Source organism: Chelon labrosus (assembly GCF_963514085.1).
Source record: "Chelon labrosus genome assembly, chromosome: 15".
Lineage (NCBI taxonomy): Eukaryota > Metazoa > Chordata > Actinopteri > Mugiliformes > Mugilidae > Chelon > Chelon labrosus.
The window spans coordinates 24,191,665-24,216,715 of record NC_140348.1 but is presented as its reverse complement, the minus strand read 5'-3'; the positions used below and the strand labels follow the sequence as shown (position 1 = coordinate 24,216,715).

Sequence of the window (25,051 nt, the reverse complement as noted above, 5' to 3'; positions counted from 1 at the left end):
GGCTGCCCTGCCGTCCCTCCCACAGCCGCAACCACAGACTGACCACACATTGCAGCGAGCAGCCGCACACACACACACATACACACACACACACACACACAGACACACACACCCAACAAGTACAAGTGCAAATAATTGCACGGCAATCCATGGCTCCGTCCAGTAAAACACATGCACAAAGAAACACATAAATCGGCGTTCACATAAAAGCAGATAGAGGGTAGGCAAAGTGTAGACGCGCCCAATTAGGCAAAAAGAGATCCCAATAAAAAAAAAAACACAAAAAAAAAACGTGCTAAATATAAAAGTAAAATAGACGCTCTCTCGCTCTATATAGTCGTATTCTTGTACAAACAAAGCCTACATAGACACTGTGTCATGCTTCCTCACATGTGCATATACTGCACACATGGGCGTGACAGGCAAGTCATTTTGTGGGGCGTATATATCTGTGCGTACATGCAACAAGTGTATAACTAGATCTTTGTCAAGCGAATCTCAACTAGCCCCAAGGGAGTTGTTTGCTTGTTTGTTTGCTTCCATTATGTCCAGAGATGGGTACATATATTTTGGTACTGGCAGCACTGGGGGTGTGTGGGAGGGTGACATTTAGCAGCTTCTTGTCATCACTCCTGCGTCTGTCTTGAGTTACCTCAACAACAGTACTAAAGCACAGGGGGGAGTCTACTTTCATCATCCGACAGAGCCATTTCACCCTCATCTTGATTCTTAATAGTGCACACTGAACAAAAGAGAAAAAGCAATCAAGTGTTCAATTGTTTACAATCCAAAAAACACAGATCTTGTTCATTATTCCAACAAGGGTCTTCTGTTCAGCTAGAGAGTATAAATTGAAACCGGATCTATCTACTCCCAGAACAAGTAAAATGAATGTGTAAATGAAAGGCTGTTGAAAGGGCAAGTGTGAATTCAACCTACGGCTCTGTTCCCACCTTGCATTTGCATCCGATCTAGATCCCAAGTGGCCAGCTTTAAGTACCCGTGGTCACACCTCGCATTAAAATGTGTCTCCACATGGGTCCCCCAGCCAGCGCTTGAGATATGATCTCAGTTTTCACGCTCTGCACGCAAATAAAGATTGACATCATTTTGGGCAGAGTAGAAAACGGTAACGGCTCTTTTCTCTAATTGATTTCTACTGTTGTTTCAGAACCATAAACAGAACAAGCTGTAAAGTCTTTCACTCACTGAAATCATAGTTTGGATGTGTAGTGTGTTCACCATACCAACGGAACGTGGTCAAAGGTGTCCTAGATCGCCTCCAAAAGTGAGTCAGAGGTCAGTTCACTTAATTGCACCCTCGATGTGTCCTGGGTGTGTTCACACTTGTACTTTAAGCTAGGCAACTGTGATCAGACTGCATAGGACGGATGTTAATGCAAGGTCTGAATGGGGCCATGTTAGAGCATGAGTTAAAATAAGTGCTAAGAACCACATTCTAAAGACCTGAGATTTGATGATACTACACCGAATGTTCCACAACATAATTAAGGCGTAAGTGCAAGTATAAATATACAGAATTTTTAAACTCTAGAGTGAAAAACACCTTAACCCTAGTTTAGAAATGACATTTCCAGATGACCTAAAGGTTCAGTTGTGCAGAAAACAGTGAGGTGGCATATTGCAACCAACCACTTGTCTCACCCTGCCCTTCCAAGTATGTAGCAGAACCTAAAGTGGGTGCTAAAAAGGTAAAAATGTGAAACTAAACTAAACCTTAAGCGTTTGGTGTGTCTGCTCTGGCTTGCTTCTTGCTTCTACCAACACAAAATCCAACACACTGGACCTTTTATAAGAACAGCTGAAGCAGCAGATTGCATTGCTCCTGAAAGTCCACTAAAGCTGAGCATGAAGGTTGATTCTTTAAGACTAAATAATCCAAACCACTAGTCCACTTACTAGCTTTGTCCAGAACCTTTCATCAATCAGAACTTGCTGAGTAATCAAGGATGGAACTTGAAGACAATTTAGCATATTCCAGATCCAAGCACCAGAAAAATACTAGTACAAGCTAAGAATAGTAAGGTCAGGGTTTTAAATCTGGGTTCCTTGATTCCCTGAGGAGTTTGCAGATGGTTTATGGAATATGATGGAAATAAATAAGAATTAGATGTAGCAGAGTAATACATCAATATTATGATCAGATTCTACAACCAATATGAAAGATAATGACTTCCTGTTCTATTTTATGGTTTTATATCTTTGTAAAATCAGCATCGGTTTCAGTCTTTGACTATCAGACAAAATTAAGCAATATAAATAGCAGTAGATTATTTTAAGTGAAGTATGCATACAGCAAACAATATTAACACCACTACTGCCAGAGCAAAGGAGCATATGATACTCCCAATTCAAGAGCCTCCTCAGTGTCCGCCTCATTTAGCCCGTGTTGTGGAAATACTCAAAGGATTACATCCATCGAGTTGGCACTCCTCAAACCACAACTTTAACACGTTTGGCCTGTACCGGGCATTGTGGGCCAGGGCATCTGCTGGCGCGTGTCGAGTCCAAAGTCCAGCGTCGGGTTGGTTTAGTGCCGGTCTGTCCACTGGGCTTGTTAAGCTCGGTTCAGATTCTATCAACAGAGGCTCGGGGCACGTCGGAGTGACTGAAGTGATTCCAGTATTTTCAGGGTCTTACCCTGGAGATCCAGATGTCTGCCTTGAGTACAGTCAATAAATCAGACTGACCAAATCAAAATAATCATGCATTTAAACACCTTTAACATTCCCTCTCTCTCTCATAAACACATGGACAATAATCTGAGTTGAAACAGAGGTCTAACTTTGTCTGAGTTGTACCAGATATCAGACACAGCGTTTGGAAGTCAGCAGGGTGGTAAAAGAGGACCTTACTAGCTATGATCACTCCCAGCTCCACACGTTGGCCCACAAACTGTTGTTCTTTGAACGTAGCAGAGGAAACAATTTCTCTCTCTGCAGCAAAAAAACATCTGCTCCCCGTTAGAACGAAGCATAGCAACATACATTAAACAGGTCCAAGGCTAAACACGATGTCCTTATCATCTCAGCGTAAACATCAACACTCAACCCCCTTTCTCTCCAGCTCAAGTCTAAACACCATACTTCCTCATTATGCACGAGTATGGAACATTTCGCACACATTCCTCAGCACACATGGACGCTATCTCCTCTATCACTCGCCGAGTGTGTGATGCTCCCCTCCACACGTACGCTACAGACCTCTATCTCTGTCTTTCTATGTTTAGACCACTTCACCTGCGAACACTCTTGACATATCTGCCTCCATCTTCTCCGCTCTGCATTCACCCAACTAACTACACACCTGCTATCTATAGCCTGGACATAGATGAACCCTTCAGATATACATAGCACTGTCAAGACTGCTGTCATCAAAACAAAGTGTTAATGAGATGGATTCAACACTACACAAGTGAAAAAACAAAGATACTCACCGGTTTGGAAATCCCAACTTCCAATTTTTAGTTACACCAAAGCAAATACACTATATAGCCAAAAGTACTCACTCACCCATCCAAATAATTGAATTCAGGCGTTCCAATCACTTCCATGGCCACAGGTGTATAAAATCAAGCATTCAGACTGCTTCTTTCTGCAGAGTCAATCTCTACAGACCTCCAAACGTCATGCGGCCTTCAGATTAGCTCTAGAACAGCGTAGAGAGCTTCATGGAATGGGTTTCCATGGCCGAGCAGCTGCATCCAAGCCATACATCACAAAGTTTAATGCAAAGAGTCGGATGCAGTGGTGTAAAGCACGCCACCACTGGACTCTGGACAGTGGAGACGTGTTCTCTGGTGTGACGAATCACGCTTCTCCAACTGGCAATCTGATGGACCAATCTGGGTTTGGTGGTTTCCAGGAGAACGGTACTTGTCTGACTGCATTGTATCAAGTATGAAGTTTGATGGAGGGGGGATTATGGTGTGGGGTTGTTTTTCAGAAGCTGGGCTTGGCCCCTTAGTTCCAGTGAAAGGAACTCTGAATGCTTCAACATACCAAGAGATTTTGGACAACCGTTTGGTGATGGCCCCTTCCTGTTCCAACATGACCATGCACCAGTTCACAAAGCAAGGTCCATAAAGCCATGGATAAGTGAGTTTGGTGTGGAAGAACTTGACTGGCCTGCACAGAGTCCTGACCTCAACCCGATAGAACATCTTTGGGATGAATTAGAGTGAAGTCTGTGAGCCAGGCCTTCTCATCCAACATCAGTGTCTGATCTCACAAATGCCCTTCTGAAAGAATGGTCAAAAATTCCCATAAACACACTCCTAAACCTTGTGGAAAGCCTTCCCAGAAGAGTTGAAGCTGTTATAGCTGCAAAGGGTGGGCTGTCATCATATTAAACCCTATGGATTAAGAATGGGATGTCACTTAAGTTCATATGCACGTAAAGGCAGATGAGTGAATACTTTTGGCAATAAGTAAGTGACAGTTGATAGCAAAAATAGATTATCAACAAAAATGAGCCAGTTCACTTATGATTTATTATAAAAACCTAAAAGATTCTGAAGTGAAACAATTCATATTCGAAAACAAGGCTACGTAGAAAAATGTATTTAAAGGCGGCACTTGTTGAGATGAGTTATTCTACTATGTATTCCTTCTGTAGACGCATTTAAGCTGGGCAGACAGTGTGTGAGGTAAATCTGGTCTGGTTTGCTTTTGGTGGAAGGAAAAAGGAAATTAAATGTCTGAGGAAGGCCTGCAGGGATAAGCTGTACCGCGTCCCGTACAACGCGACGCACCATACATCTCAACTCTCAACCTCTTTGGATGGACAGAGAAGACTGCCTCCTTAACTGCACAACTTCCAGTTAAATACGAACTGCAGCATTCCTGGTCTAATGCCAGTGCCAACAAAATGATAAAAAAAAATACTTGCAAAGTCTAAAACAAGTAAAATGAAAGTGTAGACGTGACTAGAATATTGACTAAAAGCTGTCCGGTAGCAGGTACAGTTGTACACTGACACAAAAACACATGTCCATTGAAATTAAAATGTATTGGAAAACGATTTTCATGACAATAGGGCTTTTTACTCAGTCATTAGTTGGTCAACTGAAAATTCGTTCCAATGTTTTAACAGTTTAAGTTATTTTTCAAGTAGATTTGACAAAATTATGTCAGTTCCTAGCCTTTGTTTCACTAATATAATAGTACTGAGTTTATTTAGTTTTTTAAACCGTAGTACTGATACATTTGTAGCGTGCTATGTATAAAAGTAGTCAGTTACAATCACACAAAACTGTCTAATCTTCAATCTGTACATCTTGCATATCTATAAACGTAGACCACTATTCACACCTTTCTAATCGTCTTATAAGAGCTTGTGTCACATGTTGTCAAATGTTTACTTCACCTTTGTGTTTAGCTGCACAAGAAACACAGTTAGGTGGTTTCCACACTCCAGAGATCAACAGAGACAAGAACACATTCGTCTTCAAGGCTTTGCTCTAGTCTATCGTAGGAAGTTGCATAACTTCTTTAGATTTCATTGTCCGTGTCACCAGCGATAGCAATGGAAGTCAATACCATGTTTCTTTATATTTGCATCCAGGAGTAGCATGTGAGAAGAGCAGAGATACAAGCTCTGAACCTTGCGCAACTTTGGAACTTACTTTTGCATTACTAGATGGTTCATTGTGTGCATGTGCAAGCTCATGATGGTCAGAAAGGGAAGCCCTAAGTCAGATAAGAAAAATGTGAAGCCATGGATGTCTAGATTAATTACACCGGGTGTGTTGAGCCCAAGTCTCTTGCATGGTCATCAGGAAGACAGTTTGAAGGTTAAATACATTTCTAAACCTCGTTATTTTTAACTCAAATGACAACAGACACCTGCCTAATACTTCACAAGCCTTAGGTGTTACACACAGGAGTTGCCATTTTAAGATGACATGCCTTGAGCAAACATTAAATAAGGAGAGGGAGGTGTTTTCAAATCTTTGGATTAATCCCAGAAGGAAGCTGAGCTTTTATACCCTTACGATAGTAACCGTTGACTCGTTTGATGAAGGCATATTTACCAACCAACCAAAGAGCCTACTACTACAATATTACAGCTGCTTGGACACTTAGAGGTGGTTTAGACTTCTGCCTTAAGTTGACACAGAGGATACCCTAGCAACAGCGTAGACCCTAGCACCGTAACTGACGTGCACCTCCCCAGAAATGTAACCACGCACCACGGCGATGCAGATTGGTCCGCTTCATAGTAGCTTTTAGTATGTCTGGCTGCTTCTCCATCTCCAAACATTTGAATGACTCAGGTTGGCGAAATTTCCGCTAAAGTTTCAGTCGCCATTGTTGAAAGTGAAGCAGGGAGTGGAAACAAAAAATTAACACGACTGGCAAAAAAGACACAGCGCCGACTAGTGTTTGGGTGGCGTTGTCACAGAGGGAGCCAGACTGACAAGCGCACAAGGGTAAATGGCTTGCACCAGCGTACGCTACGTACGTAGGTTATCGCGTCTAGGTCCCGAAATACTCTAAAAAGAGCCTTTACTGCACGGAAACAATAACACATCTCACCTGTACTTGATTCTCTGCACAGTAAAACTGAAATAAAAGTACCTCTTAATGACGTAAAGGGAATCAGCTGTTTCCAAGTGCCCACCAAGACAACTTCTCCCAGAGAGAACAGTAAGAAAAGCCTTTAGAAACCACTTAAGCATAATCTTGTTCTTCTGCTTCATTCTTTGTATCAAGACTAAAAACATTCCTCTTTTAGTTTAGTTAACTGTAAGGCGTGCATGTTTCAAGATGCAGCACCCATTGCGATATACTGTACTTCGCATGCAACATGTGTAGCAACTTCTTCCTCTCTATATATACACTGCATGAAGAGAGATCTGTTTTAGAGTTAAATTTGCCATTGCATCATTCAGACGGCAACTATTACATAACGATCTAAATTGCACAACACATTATAATCTCATCTTTTTGCATGGGAGGAGCAGGCAGAGGTTAAATAGCTGAGAGAGAGAGAGAGAGAGAGATAGAGAGAGAGAGAGAGGCAGAGAAAGACGGATGAGAAGAGTCAAGACCAGGAGACATCTGGGGAAGATTCTCTCATGGCGGCCGCGACAGGAAAAAGCAAACTCAAACCACTCTCCTCCTCCTCGCAAACTCCTCTAAGCCCTTTAAGAGGCCCACCTCCCCTCCTCCAACCATGCCTCCAACCCACAGCGGACCTCCCTGCAGTCCAGACCGCTATCAAAACGGCGCAGCTTTCATTCTTCGTCGTGACCCCTGTGCTCCAGTTCTTACCGCTCCGCTCTTACCAAACCTCATCAGTTGTGCCCGATAAAAGGCCCGGGGAAACTCCCTCTCCCCCTTTTCCTCCGTGTGTGTTGATATTACCGGCAGACTCTTTGGTTGTGTTTGTCAGCGTGCGATGACAGAACTAAACACTGGTATTTACCCTGCGATAACCGCCTTGTCTGGACAGGCTCCGAGTGGAAACTGAGTGTGTGGCACTGGCGGAGATTTGCTGAGGTGTGATGTACCACAACTACAGTTACAGCTGGTCCGCATATTGTTGGACTGAGACGCAGCTTTGTTTTGTTTTGCAGTTTACCAGAACATATTCCAGTTACAGTTATATACACAGATCAGGCATATCATTATGACCACCTTCCTAATATTGCGTAGGTCTCCCTTGTGCCTCCAACACAGTTGTGACTCATCAGAGAATGGACATGGGCCTTCTGAGGGTGTCCTGTCATTGCTATGGGGTAGGGGCTGCCTGGTCTGGTCTAGGTGGGTGCTACATGTCTGAGTAACATCCACACCAATGAATGCCAGGTCCAAAAGTTTCCCAGCAGAACACTGATTGTTCTCGGTCATCCAGGTCATGGTAGATCCAAAAAGCGTTAAAGAAAGGCAACTGGACGTTTCATCCAAGTAGCTTCTTCAGCTCTGAAGGACTGGTGGAGGGTTGGGATTTAAATAGGAACATCTGTGGGTGTTAGCCATCAGAAACTTGCTTGACTAGCATCTTCAAGAAACTCTACAAGCCCAGTTGCCTTTCTTGAATGCTTTTTGATAATCAGACGACGGTTGCTTGGAATCTTTAACCCATGCGCATCCCACCTCCTTCTTCGTGATGCTTTGCCAGACTTTGACTGCAGCCGTCTTCAGTTGCCTCTCTACTTCTTTATCTTCAAATACCCCTGAGATACTTACAGTGTGTTTTTGTTTAAGCTTCCATCTCCAATCAGTTTTGGAGACGGCACACCCGCATGTACTGCAGCATTCATCCAGCCGCTTCTATCTTCTGTCACATCATCAATAAAAGCTAGTGGCCCAGTTCCTCGGGAAGCCGTGCATCACACTACCACACTGCCTCCACGGTGTTCTACAGAAGAACTTCAATCTGATCTCTTATTCTTGAGGTCAATGAATAATATGCACCCCTGTGTTTGTTCTGGTAAAGGCATCTCTTTAAGGTAAAGTGACACGCCTACAGCTACAGCCTCCTTGCGTTTTTTTGCATTGCACAAACATTTATGATGTCTCGAAGGAAACACGGAGCGCATTGGGAATCACCACTCGAACTTTCTTCCCACAGCACGGGTGTCAAACATACAGCCTGTGGGCCAAAACCGGACCCCCAGAGGGTCCAATCTGTCCCGAGGCATGAATTCGGAGTTGTTTTTATACTATTATGTTACTGGTCCGGCCTGCTTGAGATCAAATTGGGCTGCATGTGGTCTCTGAACTAAAATGTGCCTGATCTGACATGTGACATTGAAAACTTGCATGCATGTTCAGGGTAGTTTTACTCCATAAAACATTTGCAAACTCAAAAGAGGCAACAGAACACTAGTAAGTGGATGATTTATTTAGATGCATATATGTCAGGTAGTTGCAGTAATGTTTATATGTCGATCTTTGTGAATTTGCATGACGCCCAACAAAACGTCCCGTTGAGAAACATTCTGGGGTCCTGCACTGACATCTGTATGATTCAGGTTTTGATTCCAACTCTAAATGAACACTTGCGGTCATTCAAACAACTTGTGATTATAAACCCACGCACTCAGTGTTATGAATATACAGTATATATATGTGCTGGTTTATGTTGACGTGTGTGTGTGTGTGTGTGGGAGCAGACCTGCAGCAGAGTCCCATGGATGTGGTTGTGTTGGATTTTTGGTCCCGGTTCTAGAGGAAGCTCCTGCAGCAAGGAGCGGACGGTGGACGGGACCTGGGTGACCAGCACAAAGGGGACGAGGGCCCGAGCCGCCATTTCTCTGGTCCGGTAGACGGCGGAGCGGCCGCATCTACAGAACACAAACACACACAGACAGGGAAGCAGCATTAGCGTCATAGAAAGTTATTAAAACAAAGCCAGATGGATGGCTGCATCATACGATAATCTCTCAGTCTCACATTATGTAACTTTGTATGTGAGTTAATGGAACAAGTTGAATGTTTCCCCTTATCACAGTTTTTTCTTTTAAACAGCTGTAGGCTTGCTATGAGAAATAGCGTAATTACCGTTCCTATTATGATTATTAATCTTGATTATTTTGTTCTCTAGCCACATTATGTCATGGACAAATTCTCCAGCTAGGAATGATGACCCACGACTTATTTGATTTGGACAGTTGCCGTCTATTTTTATGCGTACGTTATGCAACATCCCCGTCTTTTTTTTTTCCCCCATCGCTCTTTCTCCGTCTGCCTCTTTACACTAACGCAAAGGCAAGAGGTCTGAGCCTAAGCAGCTCCCTGGCCCGGCGGACGACCGAGAAATCTAGAAACAAATATTTTCAAATCGTTACCTAACCGGGACAGGAAATGGTCTGCTCCATTTTGTTTTTGCCCACACACAGATGCCTCCGTCCCACGGTCATTTGCAGCGATCAGCCGGCGATGGCGAATGTGGCCAGTCACCCTAAGAGCGCGCTAAAATTAACTTTGTTTACAAGCTGATAGTCTTTCCTTCTCCAGTGTCATAACACAGCCAAATCTGACACGAGGGAAGGACATGACCAAGACCTCATTGAGATAAGAGGCAGACTGGGTGAGGCAGATTGGAGGGGTTAGAGTGAGAGTCCCTGCTACTGAAGGAAGAAGGCAAGGGCAGCAGACTAAAACACCAACATAACATCAGTTTTCAAGCGTGTTAAAGTATATAAAAAAAAGTGGTTGACGAGTACTTGGATGCCACTAGTTTGGCTGTAAAGTGGGTTGCCCATAAACCAGAGGGTTAGCAGTACATGAACAACATGCCACAATGTCTCGGAGCAAGACACCGAACCGTTAGTTGCTTCCAGTGCCTAGCATTAGTATGTGTCTGTATGTATGATACCATCCCAACAGATCGCTTCAGCGTCACAGTGCAGGCTTACTTGAGGTTCCTAGAGTTTCAACAAGTAGAATGGACCCCTATCCTGTGGAACCAGCTCCCAGGTTGGGTTCCGGAGACAAACACCTTCTCTACTTTTAAGGTCAGGCTTTGATAAAGCTTATAGTTTGGACTGAACCATCCCTTAGTTATGCTGCTATAGGCCTAGGCTGTTGGGGGATTAAGCACTGAGCACCTATCCTCTACTTTCTCTCGCACCTATCCTCTAATTTTTCATCTAAATTCTTCTCTATTACTATTCATGCATTTGTGTGCTGCTACTGCTATATAGCAAGTTAGTAGTGTGTGCCTCTCTCCATCTCCCTTGTTAAATTAGATAATGATGTATTATCTACCAACAGTAACGCTGGTTAGTTAGCTTCAGCTTCACCTTTAAGTTAGAAGCTGCTAATCTTAGCTACATGCCGTCAACACTGATTTACACAGTTCTCCATAGCTCTGAGATATAAAAGCGTTGATATGTGACTTTAGAATTACAGCTTAATGAACTCGATCCAAACTGGAACTGGCTCACTCTGGGAACCAAACCCAAGACTTGGTATAGTCCAAAGTTCACACCAGAAGACAAAAATAGTTTTCAGGATAGTTTTTGTATTCAGGAACGAAACGCACACTTATTAAAATAATAATAATAATAATGGGCTGGCTATTGGAATTAAACTTTACGAGGTGTAAAAAATATGTCTAGATCCACAACAAACATGTCTTGGAGTTGATGCGGGCTGAGATTCTAAAATGGTGGAGTACAGAAATATAGTGAAAGAGTAAGAACTAATAGATAGAAACAAATGGGACTTAAACATGTACTCTACACCAATCAGGCATAACAGATACTCCCACAGATACTTGATCAGTTTGGGATCTAGTGAATTTGGAGGCCAGGTCAACACCTTGTGCTGTTCATGTTCCTAAAGTGTTTTTGTGGGTGTGTCTGTGTCAGGCTGCATCCTGCTGGGGATGGCTGCTGCCATCAAGGAGTGTCATTACTATGGGGTGGGGGTGCCTGGTCTGGTCTAGGTGGGTGCTACATGTCTAAGTAACATCCACATGAATGACTGCCAGGTCCAGAAGTTTCCCAGCAGAACACTGAATTGTCACGAGATGGTCAATGTTATTCACTTCTCCTGTCAGTGGTTTTAATGTTGTGGTCGATCGTGTATAGATGGACTGAATTCAAACCTACAGTTGCATGCGAGCACAGTCCAGCACGCATACTCATATACATTACGTGCAGGGTAAGATCAAACGAGGACGAGTGGTGTGTGCATGTTGCAGACTGTTTTATGGCCCGCCCTGGCATTGAAGCCGGCCGCTGAGGCCAAACCAGCAACTTAGCTCCACTGTGGAAAATTCAGGAGGACGTTCCAGAGAAGCACCTGTCTAAGGACTGCAACAGCATGCAGAGATGAAAAGGAAGCAAGTTTTTTTTGGCTTTCTTGAACAGGAGCGTGATATAACATCTCATGTAGCACATAAATAGAATAGTGTAAGTTAGGAAGAGAAGGAAACTCAGTCACATTTTTAAAATGTGATGAGCAAAGACGAGATGCTTGATATTAGCATGGACTTAAACAAAGAGAGGACTGTCTGAAGCAGCAGGTCAGCTGTCAACAAATGCTCTTCCACCTGCTGCAAGCATGCCTCCCTTTCTCTCTCCCCCTCTCTCTCACACACACACACCCACCTACGACGAGGCCGACAGCCAAAGACCCCGTATCAGACACAGAAAACAGTTTGCATTCCTGAGCTCCACAGGTCGGCGCACATGAATTTATGAGCACAAACATCTCACACACCCATAAACACACTTAATGACCAAAAAATCCTCACTTTTCACCCCTCCCGGCCCCCACTCGGGCCCCATATGTTAACTATCTGTGCTAATTTGTCCCATTGAAACTCTTTTGCGAAAGGAAATAACAGTTTGGAAGGGTGTAATTTTAGAAACAGGGGCGTCCCCTGTGGGGTCAGTAGGCAGACTGTTGACTAGCGTGGACAAGGCTCATCTGGACTTGTTTTAGAGAGCTGAGAGAACAATTTCCTCCATAGAGACCGTAGCTTGTTGGCTAAACAAGCCAGCATGTCACAGTCAGTCACTAAAAAATGCACTGTAGGCAAATTAGGAAGTGGAGTCAAGTGGTGACAGCTAAAATTAATTTGCTCCTTTCATTCAATTATACGGACAAGATGTATCTATCTGAACACAATAAATCTCTATTAATTTTTTTTGTCACAGGACATGTAACTGTTTAGTTAACTGTCAAACAGCTATAGTGTGGAGAATTTGAAAAGGCTTGGTATGAAAATAGACCCTGATTACACGTCTGCACATGTCCAGTTAGGCAGACAGCTAATGTAGTGCAAATATAATCTACAAAGCTGTTTCTGTTTGTGTCCATGGATGCGGCGGAACATCCTAGGGCTTTTCTCAATAGCCCAGACTTGAATAATTGGTGGATCGGACTTGACAAGTTGGATTTGAGGACAGGAGGCAGCGGTCATCCTGGAACTGCATTTTAGGATATGTGGGTGTACCAAGTCCACACAAGTTACCTCCCGATGCAACCTCGATAAAACGGGCAAGGCAAGAACACATCTGGGAATTTGGACCATACTTGATCAGTGCATACTTGAAATTGGCACAGAACTTGGGCAGCGACTGATGACGTTTCACCAGTCAACAAGAACACAAGTACAGACAAGAGCGCGTCCTGATAAACGCCCACAGTGACTCCAGAGACAGCAGTATGGGTGGCTGGACAGATAGCGTGAGGGAGAGGCCTCCTGTCACATGTAGGAATCAACTAGTTAATTGCCAGAAACATCACTGGTGGGCTCTTGACAGCCTCTGAGACCAGTTTTCTCTCTGCCTTTTGATCAGTTATGGAGGGACCACCTATCCTTGATAACGGCACTGTAATGGTCCTATGTTCCACTGTGGATCCAATGCCTTTGTGGCCCATGGCTCTTGTGTAACCAAGATTATTCAAAATCACTTGCAGATGAAGACAGGTGTGCACGTTTGCACATTAGCTCGATGAGTATTTGATTGTGAACAAGGCCACAAAACCAATAATAAAAGCTTGTACACAGCAACAATGGGTAGGACGTCTCCATGGTCTATCCATGGGTACGGGGTAAATTTACCTGAGCTACAGATGGGTTGATGGACACATCATCCATTACCAACTAAATTTTAGGTGAACTACTACTGTTGAATTGTCAGTTGAGGTACATAATCAGTTTAATCGCAGTAGAATCGCATCAGTAAAGTAGTTTTTGAGGAAGAATTCAGCTAACGGTGGCAAGTTTTCTGAGTATTTGTTCACAGTTGGTCATTGATGATAATAACATGAGGAATTTGGGTGAATATACACCGTCTTCGCTGGAAATGAATAAGCCGCATTTCGAAGGTTTATGGGAAATGAGATACGAGACAGTGCGTACTGGAAAGGAAAGGAAAGGGAGTGAGGAACGCAGGCAGGCAAGGTGAGGAGAAATGGTTGGACTGGATAACGCGAGATATAAATCACTGGCACAACACTCTGAGGCTTTAGCGTTAAGCCAGAGAGAGGATAAGAAAAAGAGAGAAGATGGAAAGAAAAAAAAAGACACAGGAGGAGATAAGTCAGCGTTTACCAGATGTAAAAACGCCAAGGGTAGGAACGAAGCAGCTATTAGTTATTATAATAAATTAGTCCGATCTTCATCATTCTCCCCCTCTTGGCCGTCGTCGTCATCCTCGTCGTCATCAACCGTGAAGGTGTGACGCATGCAGGGGCCATTCAGCGAGGGGAGTGATATGAAGATATAATGTTATGGACTGATAAGCACCGAGGTACGATGGTAGGTCCTGTCAACAGACAGTTTGCATGCGCCTGAAGGAGATGGGTGTAGCAAAAAGTTAAAGCTGGGCTACATTAAACATCTCATTAAACATGTGGGCTTCATTTTGGGCGGATGTGCTCACTGCGTGCCTCCCCTGACAGTAACAAACAGCTAAAAAGTTGCAAACAAGAGATGGGTACAGAAACCACTCATTTGTTAAACACATGTTTAAACCTAAACATGCATCCTGAACGGTCAGATCACAAACCTAAAACTCAGAATGAAGGTGTGAATACACTCATGACGCATTGTGGACACATCCAGCCGCCTGGTTGTCTGGATATTAAAGGAGTGCACTGTGATAATTAACAGCACTGTCATGCAGAGAGCCACCCCAAAGACAGGATGCGTAGAAGAGACTACCTATATAGATAAAAAAAGCACAAACATCAAGCAGACAAATATTTCCAGGGCTCCGGACTTCGACCAATTTGCAAGCATTTTTGAGGAATGTGCAACTTGCAAATTTTGTGTTAGGATTGAAAAGGAATTACTGTATTTTACAACGTGGACCTTATTTCTGGCATAAAATATGATCGTTTACTCAGCCATATAACTTTGGTGTCATTTGGAGTCGTTCGGACGATATTTAGATCCGCGTATATCCATATAGTGGGAGTGAATGGGGCACCGAAACGCAGCCTCTAAATAACACATTATCTGCCACGAAACTCAATAGTTTCACCAATATTTTGTTATGATACGCTAGTGCTATTCCCCGTTGAGTCCAGAGTTACCTGTTATCATCATCTGGGGTCTGCAGACTGACCTACTAACCTCTGACCTGGATGATGTCATCTCTGAGCGCCGCGTGGCTTGTTTACTTGTAGTTTGCTACTGCTATTTTTTTGCAACATGGCTGAATATTTTTCCGATTCTGAGGTTGTGGACGACGACTTTGTTTATGATGGACGTCCTTACCGTTTTGAGCCAGAGTATACGGATGAGGAGCTCGTTGAAAGGAGGATGCGGAGGCAGATAGAGGAACAGCTGGCCAAAGAACAACAAACTGCTGCACATCCGCCAATAGATAACAGGTAACTCTGGACTCAACGGGGAATAGCACTAGCGTATCATAACAAAATATAGGTGAAATGAACGAGTTTCGCGGCAGATAATGCGTTATTTAGAGGCTGCGTTTCGGTGCCCCAATCACTCCCACTATATGGATATACGCGGATCTAAATATTGGAAATATCGGAAAGGACGGGGGTTTACGGCTCTTGAGTTGCTTTGAGAGGTTGTAATGAGCTGAAATGAATGAACCTTGTTGTGAAAAGTTATTGGCCGAAATATTCCGCTAACCAATCCGCTATGCTAATTTGACCTGTTAGCTAAATCGTTGGACACTTATCCCACGTGTGTCTGCCCACTAAGGTAGTTCTAAGGGCTAATGTAAAAAGAAATAGAACAGTTTTCAGAAAAACTTTGTAAACTGTAAATATGAATTGTTACCATGGTTACAGTGGTGCAATGTTAAGAGTGCCATGTTAAAGCTCACTCAGCTGCCTAGTTCATTTCAATTTGTGCATTTTGTGGTTAATTCTGCAGATATTAAACTGTAGGATTGGAAAATAAAACACTAAAAGCACAAACGGTATCTTCTGCTCTTGATGTAGTCTCAAACTGAGGGAAAGCTAAGTTCGCCGAGGCACAGTTTAAACATGACACAGTAGTTAAGCACTAAAACAACTTAAAGAATAGTTTATGTGGTGGCTGTGGCTTCGTAGGCAGAGCGGGTTGTCCAAGAACCGAAAGGTTAGCGGCGGTTTGTTCCCCGGAAAATGCCACACGCCAAAGTGTCCGTGAACAAAATATTTTTTGTAGGTTGTCTATTTAGAAAGCATTATTACCAAAGCATATGTGAGTCACAGAGTTTAAATGGGGACCAAATGTGAATAATTGTGCCACAAGTCGATATAAGGTTAAGGAAGTCAGCGAGGAGTCCAGATTTCAGCTCTACCATCCTGACATGAACCGAATCCCCCAAACAAAATCTACTCACAGCGCCCACACTGCTGTTATCTAACCCATCAGTATTGGATTCCAACCTCAAGGTCAAAGCCCAACTCCCCATATCCTCCCACACACAAAAACTCAAGACACACGAGCCGTATCCAGCTGTAAAAATACTGGATTTGCTCGGCTCATCTGCCTGGATAATTTACATAGCAGATAAATTATGCAGGATACCTACAGCGTCGGCATAGTTTTCAAACTTCAAAAAGGTCTCTTGAGATTCACCCTACGAAAATGAAAAGCTTTCACAATCGCTTGTGAGATGCACATTATCTTACCCCCACCCCTTCGCCCGGCTTTTCCATCCACAAAATATCACCAGCTGTGTTTGCTGGCATTCCAGATAGCGCTGGCAGCTCCAAACACCTCCAGAACTGAGCTTCAGCTGTCTTTCCTGACCAGTTTGACTTCAGTTTGATCGATTTTGCAATTGTGACACAAAAGAAAAGTTGTTTTGTGGTTGTATAAACTTAGCATGCGCTTGTTTGTCTATGTGGAGTCAAAGGGAAAAGACTTTAAGCGTTGAGATCCTTTACTTACTTGCAATGCTAAAGGCTTAAGTTTGCAGATAGGGAGATCAATCAGGCATAACATTATAACCACTGACAGGAGAAGTAAATAACATTGACCATCTTGTGACAATTCAATGTTCTGCTGGGAAACTTTTAGACCTGGCATTCATTGGTGTGGATGTTACTTAGACATGTAGCACCCACCTAGACCAGACCAGGCACCCCCACCCCATAGCAATGACACTCCTTGATGGCAGCAGCCATCGCCAGCAGGATGCAGCCTGACACAGACACACACACAAAAACACTTTAGGAACAACTAAAACAAAACATGAAGAACAGCACAAGGTGTTGACCTGGCCTCCAAATTCACTAGATCCCAAACTGATCAAGTATCTGTGGGATGATCCACAGAGGCCCCTCCCCTCAAAGCCCCCCACTAACAATTCTGTTGCCAGGAGGCGCGAGCTCCCGTTCTATTTGCAGGTGAAGCAGATGGAGATGAACGTGTTCCAATAATATTTGTAGATTTCTCCATCTCAGGAATGTAAAGAATGAAGGCTGCAACCAGTTTCCCATTCGCATGGAAGGTTTACTCCCCGGTAAACAGCCAGAGGATTCAGATAAACCCAGTCACAATGTAAAACAATCACTGCCACTTAAGACAACACAAGCAGAGGCGCTCGCTGCAGAGATCAGCTCAGACAAAACATGTGTTTTGTCTTAGGGGTGTTGGAAAAAACTAAAGCAAAAAGAGGCACAACAGAGCAGATATCTGTCTTGTTTTTAGCCGTGATTTAGCAATATCATGGATTGCAGCGCTAAAAAAGCCGCGATAAGACGCCACAGGCATATAAAAGCTACAGAAGCACCTGTGCAAACAAAACAAAACAAAAAAAGCACACACACATACATTTGTGTTTAGACTGCAGGTGTTTTGTCTCTGTGACTGTGAGTCGTTCTATAGTTAGAAAGAGCAGGGAGCACGGAGAGGGTTTATCACGGCTGAGAGAGCAGGTGTGTGACCCTCTTGGATTTGATAGAGCATTCCTTCAATTCTTGTTTTTATTAAGCTGTATATGAACACACAATCTGTCTAGAAACACACTCTCATTGATAAAGAGGATATCACATATTCAGTGCTGCTGTGTGCGTGCATCACTTTGAAGTGGAATTGCATACACCGATCAGGCATAACATTATGACCACCTTCCTAATATTGTAGGTCTCCCTTGTGCCTCCAAAACAGTTGTGACTCATCAGAGAATGGACATGGGCCTTCTGAGGGTGTCCTGTCATTGCTATGGGGTAGGGGCTGTCTGTTAGTGGGGGGCCTATGAGGGGAGGGGCCTCTATGGATCATCCCACAGATACTTGATCAGTTTGGGATCTAGTGAATTTGGAGGCCAGGTCAACACCTTGTGCTGTTCTTCATGTTTTTTTTTTTTAGTTGTTCCTAAAGCGTTTTTGTGTGTGTGTCTGTGTCAGGCTGCATCCTGCTGGGGATGGCTGCTGCCATCAAGGAGTGTCATTGCTATGGGGTGGGGGTGCCTGGTCTGGTCTAGGTGGGTGCTACATGTCTAAGTAACATCCACACCAATGAATGCCAGGTCCAAACATTTCCCAGCAGAACACTGAATTGTCTCAAGATGATCAATGTTATTCACTTCACTGGTCAGTGGTTATAATGTTATGGCTGATTTGTGTAGATCGGTGTGATCAGGTTGGTTGGTCAAGAGCTAGAGTAGGTACACAGTTCTACATTGGACAACTGCTCTAATCCATATTAATACAAGAACCACTTAATTTATGAGGACTGAATTAAAGCGCTCCCTATCTGCAAACTTGAGCCTTTAGCATCTCAACCCTTAAAGTCCTTTCCCTTTGACTCTACAGAGAAAAACAAGCTGTCAGTAGTTTTAATGTTGTGGCTGATCCGTGTACGTCATAATTTGTACGTAAAATGTGCTAAAGCTCTGAAATCACTTATCCCGTTTTATCTTCTTCATCACAACCACCTGCTGTTTCAACAGGCCTGTGCAGACGTCACGAATCCAGAGCCGACGCCTACCTCATGATGAAGGGCATGAAAGGAGCGAGTCCCAGCGGTGAAGAAGATCCATCCATGGGCGAAGGGTAGAGCCGACTGAGCACCAAGAGCAGCAAGAACAGGCTGGGGTGCAGCTTCACCTGGCCGCTGTCACTGAAGACACAAAGACAGACACAGCTTTAACAATGTAACGCTGAATTGGTTCAAATTCCTTGGTGGCACTGCTGTTATATTACAGTGTTATATGCAGGGTTAGTAGTGAGGTGCTGCTGCAGTAATTGAGGCTATGAGTACTTCTAACCACAAACTGGATTCATTTCTGTTACAGTCAGAAACCGTCTGGCTGCAGCTTGGACAGCGGCGGCGGCTCGTTTCTGAAACTGGATTAAACTGGTCAAAGTGCTGGCGCAAAAATACGACCGGCCATGAATTCCTGACGCTTTTTAATACACCCCGCGCGTCTAAAACCACCCACGCTCCGTCGCTACAGTCATCCCCCTCGTCCGTCCTTGAACCCGAGCTTTTCACCCCCCCCAATCCAAATCTCATTACTGCCAGCTGAGTCAGAATGGAAAGTGTCTACCTCTGCCAGCGGTTTCACGGTTTCGCTCTGACACACTCTGCAGTAAAGGAAGGGTAGGAGGAAAAGAAACGGACAAGTACTTCATCTACAAAATTTTTAACTGTACTGTAATACACCGATCGGCCACAACATCAAAACCACTGAAAGGAGAAGTGAATAACCATCTTGTGTCAATTCAGTGTTCTGCTGGGAAACTTTTGGACCTGGCATTCATTGGTGTGGACCAGAATCTAGACCAGACCAGGCACCCCCACCCCATAGCAATGACACTCCTTGATGGCAGCAGCCATCCCCAGCAGGATGCAGCCTGACACAGACACACACACAAAAACACTTTAGGAACATCTCAAGGTGTTGACCTGGCCTCCAAATTCACTAGATCCCAAAATGATCAAGTATCTGTGGGATGATCCAGAGAGGCCCCTCCCCTCAAAGGCCCCCCGACTAACAACATTCTGTTGCCAGGACAGTCTTGACAGTGGAGGGAAAAGTGTGAACTTGAGGAAACTGGACAAGATCGGATGGACGAGATGTGCCACAGCAGCCCTACTTGTACGTGGTCTAGTGTGTTTAGTTTCATTCACACACAGCGGGACAGGATGTGATGTCACACTAATGGGGGAACGAGAGGAAACTGCAAACACATTGGACTGTGCTGGGACGCGGCTGGAGGCAGAAACACTTGACAGGATGAGAAAGAGACTCTGCGGTATTTAACGGTGCTCTCAGATTCCTGCGTCTGCCCTCTCCCCTCTGAACTCCTCAATCATCTCCAGCAGCTGTGCTCCTCCTGATCCCCTCTCACATCCCTTAACGAGAGCACGAAGCCGACCTCACTTTTTGTTAATTCCTCATTTCAGAAAGCGGTGGAAAGGACACGGTAGCAGAGAGACAAAACGAGCAATTATTTCACTGTAAGACAAATAAACCATCAGTCCTGCTTTGACGAAAAAACTGTTTTCTTTGGCGCTGGAGGCAGGAGGCCGATAAGGCCCGAGAGCTGCAACAAATCACGGAGGTTAAAAAGACGCGGGTGCTGACCTGAAATAGTTTCCAGAGATAAACCTGGTTAAGTTAGATAGATAGATAGATAGATAGACGACTTTATTGATCCCTTTGGGAGGTTCCCGCAGGGAAATTGACATCTCCATCGCAACCAGCACTTTCAGACATACATGTAGGAGACAGTATAAAAAGCCCAGAATACCAATACACCCAGTGAAGAATAATAAAAATAGTAATACAAAAATAAATATTGACTGTACATGCATGGTTGTTGCATAAATAGAGAAATAAATATTGTGACTGTACATGACTGTACATACACTGTTATTGCACTTTACTCTACTATTGCAGATTAGTTAAAAAAGTCATTCAGGCCCTTTCCTTTTTGTCCTCCTCCCCCCAAGTGAGTGGTGGTTGTACAGTCTGATGGCACGGGGGACAAAAGAGTTCCTCAGTCTATTTGTCCTGCACCTTGGGAGGAGCAGCCTCTCGCTGAAGGTGCTTCTCTGGCTACTGATGGTCGTGTGCAGAGGGTGACTGGCATTGTCCAGGATACTTGTTAGTTTTTTAAGTGTCCTGCTCTCTGCTACAGTAGCCAGAGGGTCCAGCCTCGTGCCAACCACAGAGCCAGCCCGCCTGATTAGTTTCTCCAACCTGGAGAGGTCTGCCTTGGAGGTGCTCCCACCCCAGCACACCACAGCGTAGGACAGGACGCTGGCGACCACAGACTGGTAGAAGATCCCCAGGAGCTTCTTGCAGATGTTGAAGGATCTTAACCTCCTCAAGAAGTACATCCTGCTCTGGGTCTTCTTGTACAGCTGCCCCGTGTTGCTCGTCCAGTCCAGTTTGTTGTCCAGCCACAGCCCAAGATATTTGTAGGTCTGCACGACCTCCACCTCCTCTGCTCCTATCAGAACTGGTCTGGGGTTGGGTCTGTCCCTCCCAAAGTCAATGACCAGTTCCTTAGTCTTTGAGGTGTTGAGCTGTAGATTGTTTGTGTGGCTCCAGACAACAAAATCCCTCACCAGGCTCCTGTACTCCTCCTCTTCGTCGCCACTGATACACCCCACAATGGCCGTGTCATCTGCAAACTTCTGGACGTGACACGTGTCTGAGATGTAGCAGAAGTCCGCGGTGTACAGGGTGAAGAGGATAGGGGAAAGTACAGTCCCCTGTGGAGCTCCAGTGCTGCTGACCACAGTGTCAGACGTGATGTCCTTCAGCCTGACGTACTGTGGTCTATCGGTGAGGTAGCTGGAAATCCAAGCAACCAGGCAGGGGTCCACTCGCATTCTGGAGAGTTTTTCCTGGAGTACAAGGGGCTGGATCGTGTTGAAGGCACTCGAAAAGTCCAGGAAGGTAATCCTGACAGTGCCTTTTCCCTTGTCCAGATGCGAGTGGGCTCTGTGTAAGAGGTAGAGGATGGCATCCTCTACACCAACCTCTGCCCGGTAGGCAAACTGTAGAGGGTCCTCAGCGTGCTGCACCTGAGGTCTGAGGAGCTGGAGGAAGAGCCGCTCCATCGTCTTCATCAGATGTGATGTGAGTGCCACCGGTCTGAAGTCATTCAGCTCGCTGGGCCGGTTCCTCTTGGGGACAGGAACGATGCATGAAGTCTTCCAGAGGGTGGGCACTCTCCCGAGTTGCAGGCTCAGGTTGAAGATGCGTTGTAGCGGCTCCCCGAGTTCAGCAGCGCAGGTCTTCAGAAGCCGTGGACACACCATGTCGGGTCCTGCTGCCTTCCGGGGACGGAGCTTCCTCAGTTCACCCCTCACTTGATCAGCTGTGAAGCAAGGGGGGGGTTGAGAGGAGGGTGAGGGGGTTGGGGGGCTGTCCAGCTCCCATGGAAGAGGAGGGGAGAGTCGGGGGATTCTGTGCAAGAAAGGTGCGAGTGGGAGGGCTAGGTGGGGGGATGGCTGTGGCAGCTGGGGGGGAGGAGAGGAGGAGGGGCTGCTGATGTCTGTGGGTGAAGATACGTTGGGGGGAGGGCAGGCTACAGTAACGGTGGGGAGTGGAGTGCTTTCACTGAACCTATTGAAAAACATGTTCAGGTCGTTGGCTCTCTCTACACTTCCCCCCTCTGTGCTGGTCCTTGCTTTGTGTCCTGTGATGGTTCTGACACCTTCCCAGACGTCCCTCATGTTGTTCTCCCTCAGCTTCTGCTCCACCTTCTTCCTGTAGCAGTCCTTTGCTTCCCTCAGGCATTGTTTCACCTCCCTCTGTGCTGCTTTCATCTCCTCCTTGTCTTTGGTCCTGAAGGCCTTCTTCTTCTGGTTGAGGACAGCCTTGACTCCCTGTGTTACCCATGGTTTGTTGTTTGGGTAACACCGAACAGTCTTGGTGGGGGCGACCACATCTGCACAGAAGTTGAGATAGTCTGTGATGCAGTGAGTCATCCCCTCTATGTCCTCGTCATGTACACCCAGCAGTACATCCCAGTCCGTGGTGTTGTAGCAGTCTCTCAGGGCCTCCTCTGCTTCAGGAGTCCACCTCCTGATGGAACGAGTAGAGACAGCCTGCCTCTGGACCAGGGGTGTGTATTGGGGCTGAATGTACACCAGGTTATGATCTGACTTGCCCAGGGGGGGCAGGGCGGTGACTCTGTATGCCTCCTTCACGTTGGTATACAGTAAGTCTATTGTCCTGTTCTTCCTGGTGGGGCAGTTCACGACCTGATGGAAGGTAGCCAGTGTGGAGTCCAGGGTGACATGATTAAAGTCTCCAGAAATTATTATGAAGGCATCAGAATGTTGCATCTGCAGCCGTGCTGTGACACTGTGTATTTTCTCACAGGCAGCGGTTGCTTCCGCCCTCGGAGGGATGTAAACACAGATGGAGATCACGTGACTGAACTCCCTGGGCAGATAATATGGCCGCAGACTAACGGCTAGCAGTTCCAGATTAGGGCAACACCACGCTGTCTTGACTGTGACATGGCCAGGGTTACACCAACGGTTGTTGATGTAGATGATGAGTCCCCCACCTTTGCTTTTCCCGCACGCCTTCGTGTCTCTGTCGGCTCTTACTGCTGTAAATCCCCGCAGATCCACGTTAGCATCCGGTACGCTATCGGTTAGCCATGTCTCCGTCAGAATGAACAAGCTGCACTCACGGTAAATCCGTTGGTTCTCCAGAGCGGACAGCTCGTCCATCTTATTCGGCAGCGAGTTGACGTTCCCCATAATCACGGAGGGAAGCGATGGTTTATAACGCCTCCGATTTTCCGCTAGCCTAGCCTTTAGCTTAGCCCCGGCTTTGCAGCCCCGGTACCTCCTCCGCAACTCCGCTGGGATGTTGTGCCTTTCTCCGTGTGTGGTCTTCCTGAGAGCCAGCAAATCCTCTCTAGAATAAACGAGAGAGCTGGCTCTAATGTGGGAAACTGCCGTATCCATAGGATACATAGTAACAAATCCAAAGATAAAAAGAAAAAGAAAGAAAACAAGAGAAAAACTCGAAAAAAACTCGAAAAACGGGAACAGTGCTACGGAGCGACTGGAGTAGCTGCCGTCTCTCACAGCGCCACAAGAAACTAAGTTTGCTGCGCTGCGATAATAACATTAGGAGTGTGTACGTTTAGGCACCCGTGATATCCTCCCTTTAAAATTAAACTGAGTGTGTCCAGGGTGGGTGCATGTACGAGTCTGTTCACGCTACGGTAACGAACGCTAACCGAGGCTCAAAGCTGTTAAATGCCCCACTTGTAGCATGGATGCAGCTTTGCAAACAAAAAATTTTAAGATTTTTAAAGAATTTTTAAATTATTATTTATTTGGTGAGGACAGTGCACATTGATGAACACTTGGTACAAATACATGACGTCCTGTAAATATGCCAGATTTAGCTACAAGCTAATTTGCACCCGTGGTCAGACCTGTGGTAGTTTGTCTGAACGGCACCTTACAGTCCCCGCTGGAGGCTGATCTGATCTGGTACTAAGAGTATCGTCAATTCGTCTAATAAATTCCTCCAGGGCCGCCCCATGGGTGCCAAACCATGAAGGGATTTATAGACCAAACAAGCTTTTTAAAGTTTTAAAATTACAATAAATGGTACTTCTCTAAAATGCCACAATGGTGAAATGAATATGTTGTTTGGCCTTGATGGCTTTTTTACACAGTCACTCTATGGGTTTTAGTATAGTGGCCATCTTGTGCCTATTCACCTGGCATTCATTCATTGGTGTAGATGTTACTTAGACATGTAGCACCCACCTAGACCAGACCAGGCACCCCCACCCCATAGCAATGACACTCCTTGATGGCAGCAGCCATCCCCAGCAGGATGCAGCCTGAATACTGATTTGAATTGAGGCTTCCTAGCTGTACGTGCAGTTCAGCCACTTTCTATCCCTCCTGCAGTATCTTCTTTACTTCCCATTCATAATTCTGCTGTGCAACTTTTTATTTTTTTTTTCTAAAGGGAATGCATTGTGTATTTATGGAAACTATGACCTTATACAGTTCTCTAATCTTTCATATACTGCGGCCTATTTTGGAAATACACTCGTACTGTAACTACCGCACGTCTGTTTAAAACCACTAACAGCAGCCCTCTTTACCTCCCGCCCCGCTGTGTACGGCTACAGTA

General features: G+C 45.1%; 1 protein-coding gene across 1 annotated transcript in view; it reads right to left on the bottom strand.

Moving 5' to 3' along the window:
• Positions 1-25,051, bottom strand: part of thada (THADA armadillo repeat containing) — a 112,425-nt gene that overhangs the window by 46,276 nt on the left and 41,098 nt on the right. Inside the window, exons 28-29 of the mRNA XM_084561665.1 lie at positions 18,898-19,029; positions 9,148-9,316 (exon numbers count right to left, since the gene is read on the bottom strand). Of these exons, the coding sequence (XP_084417791.1) occupies positions 9,148-9,316; positions 18,898-19,029 (301 nt within the window). The remainder of the gene's footprint in view (positions 1-9,147; positions 9,317-18,897; positions 19,030-25,051) is intronic.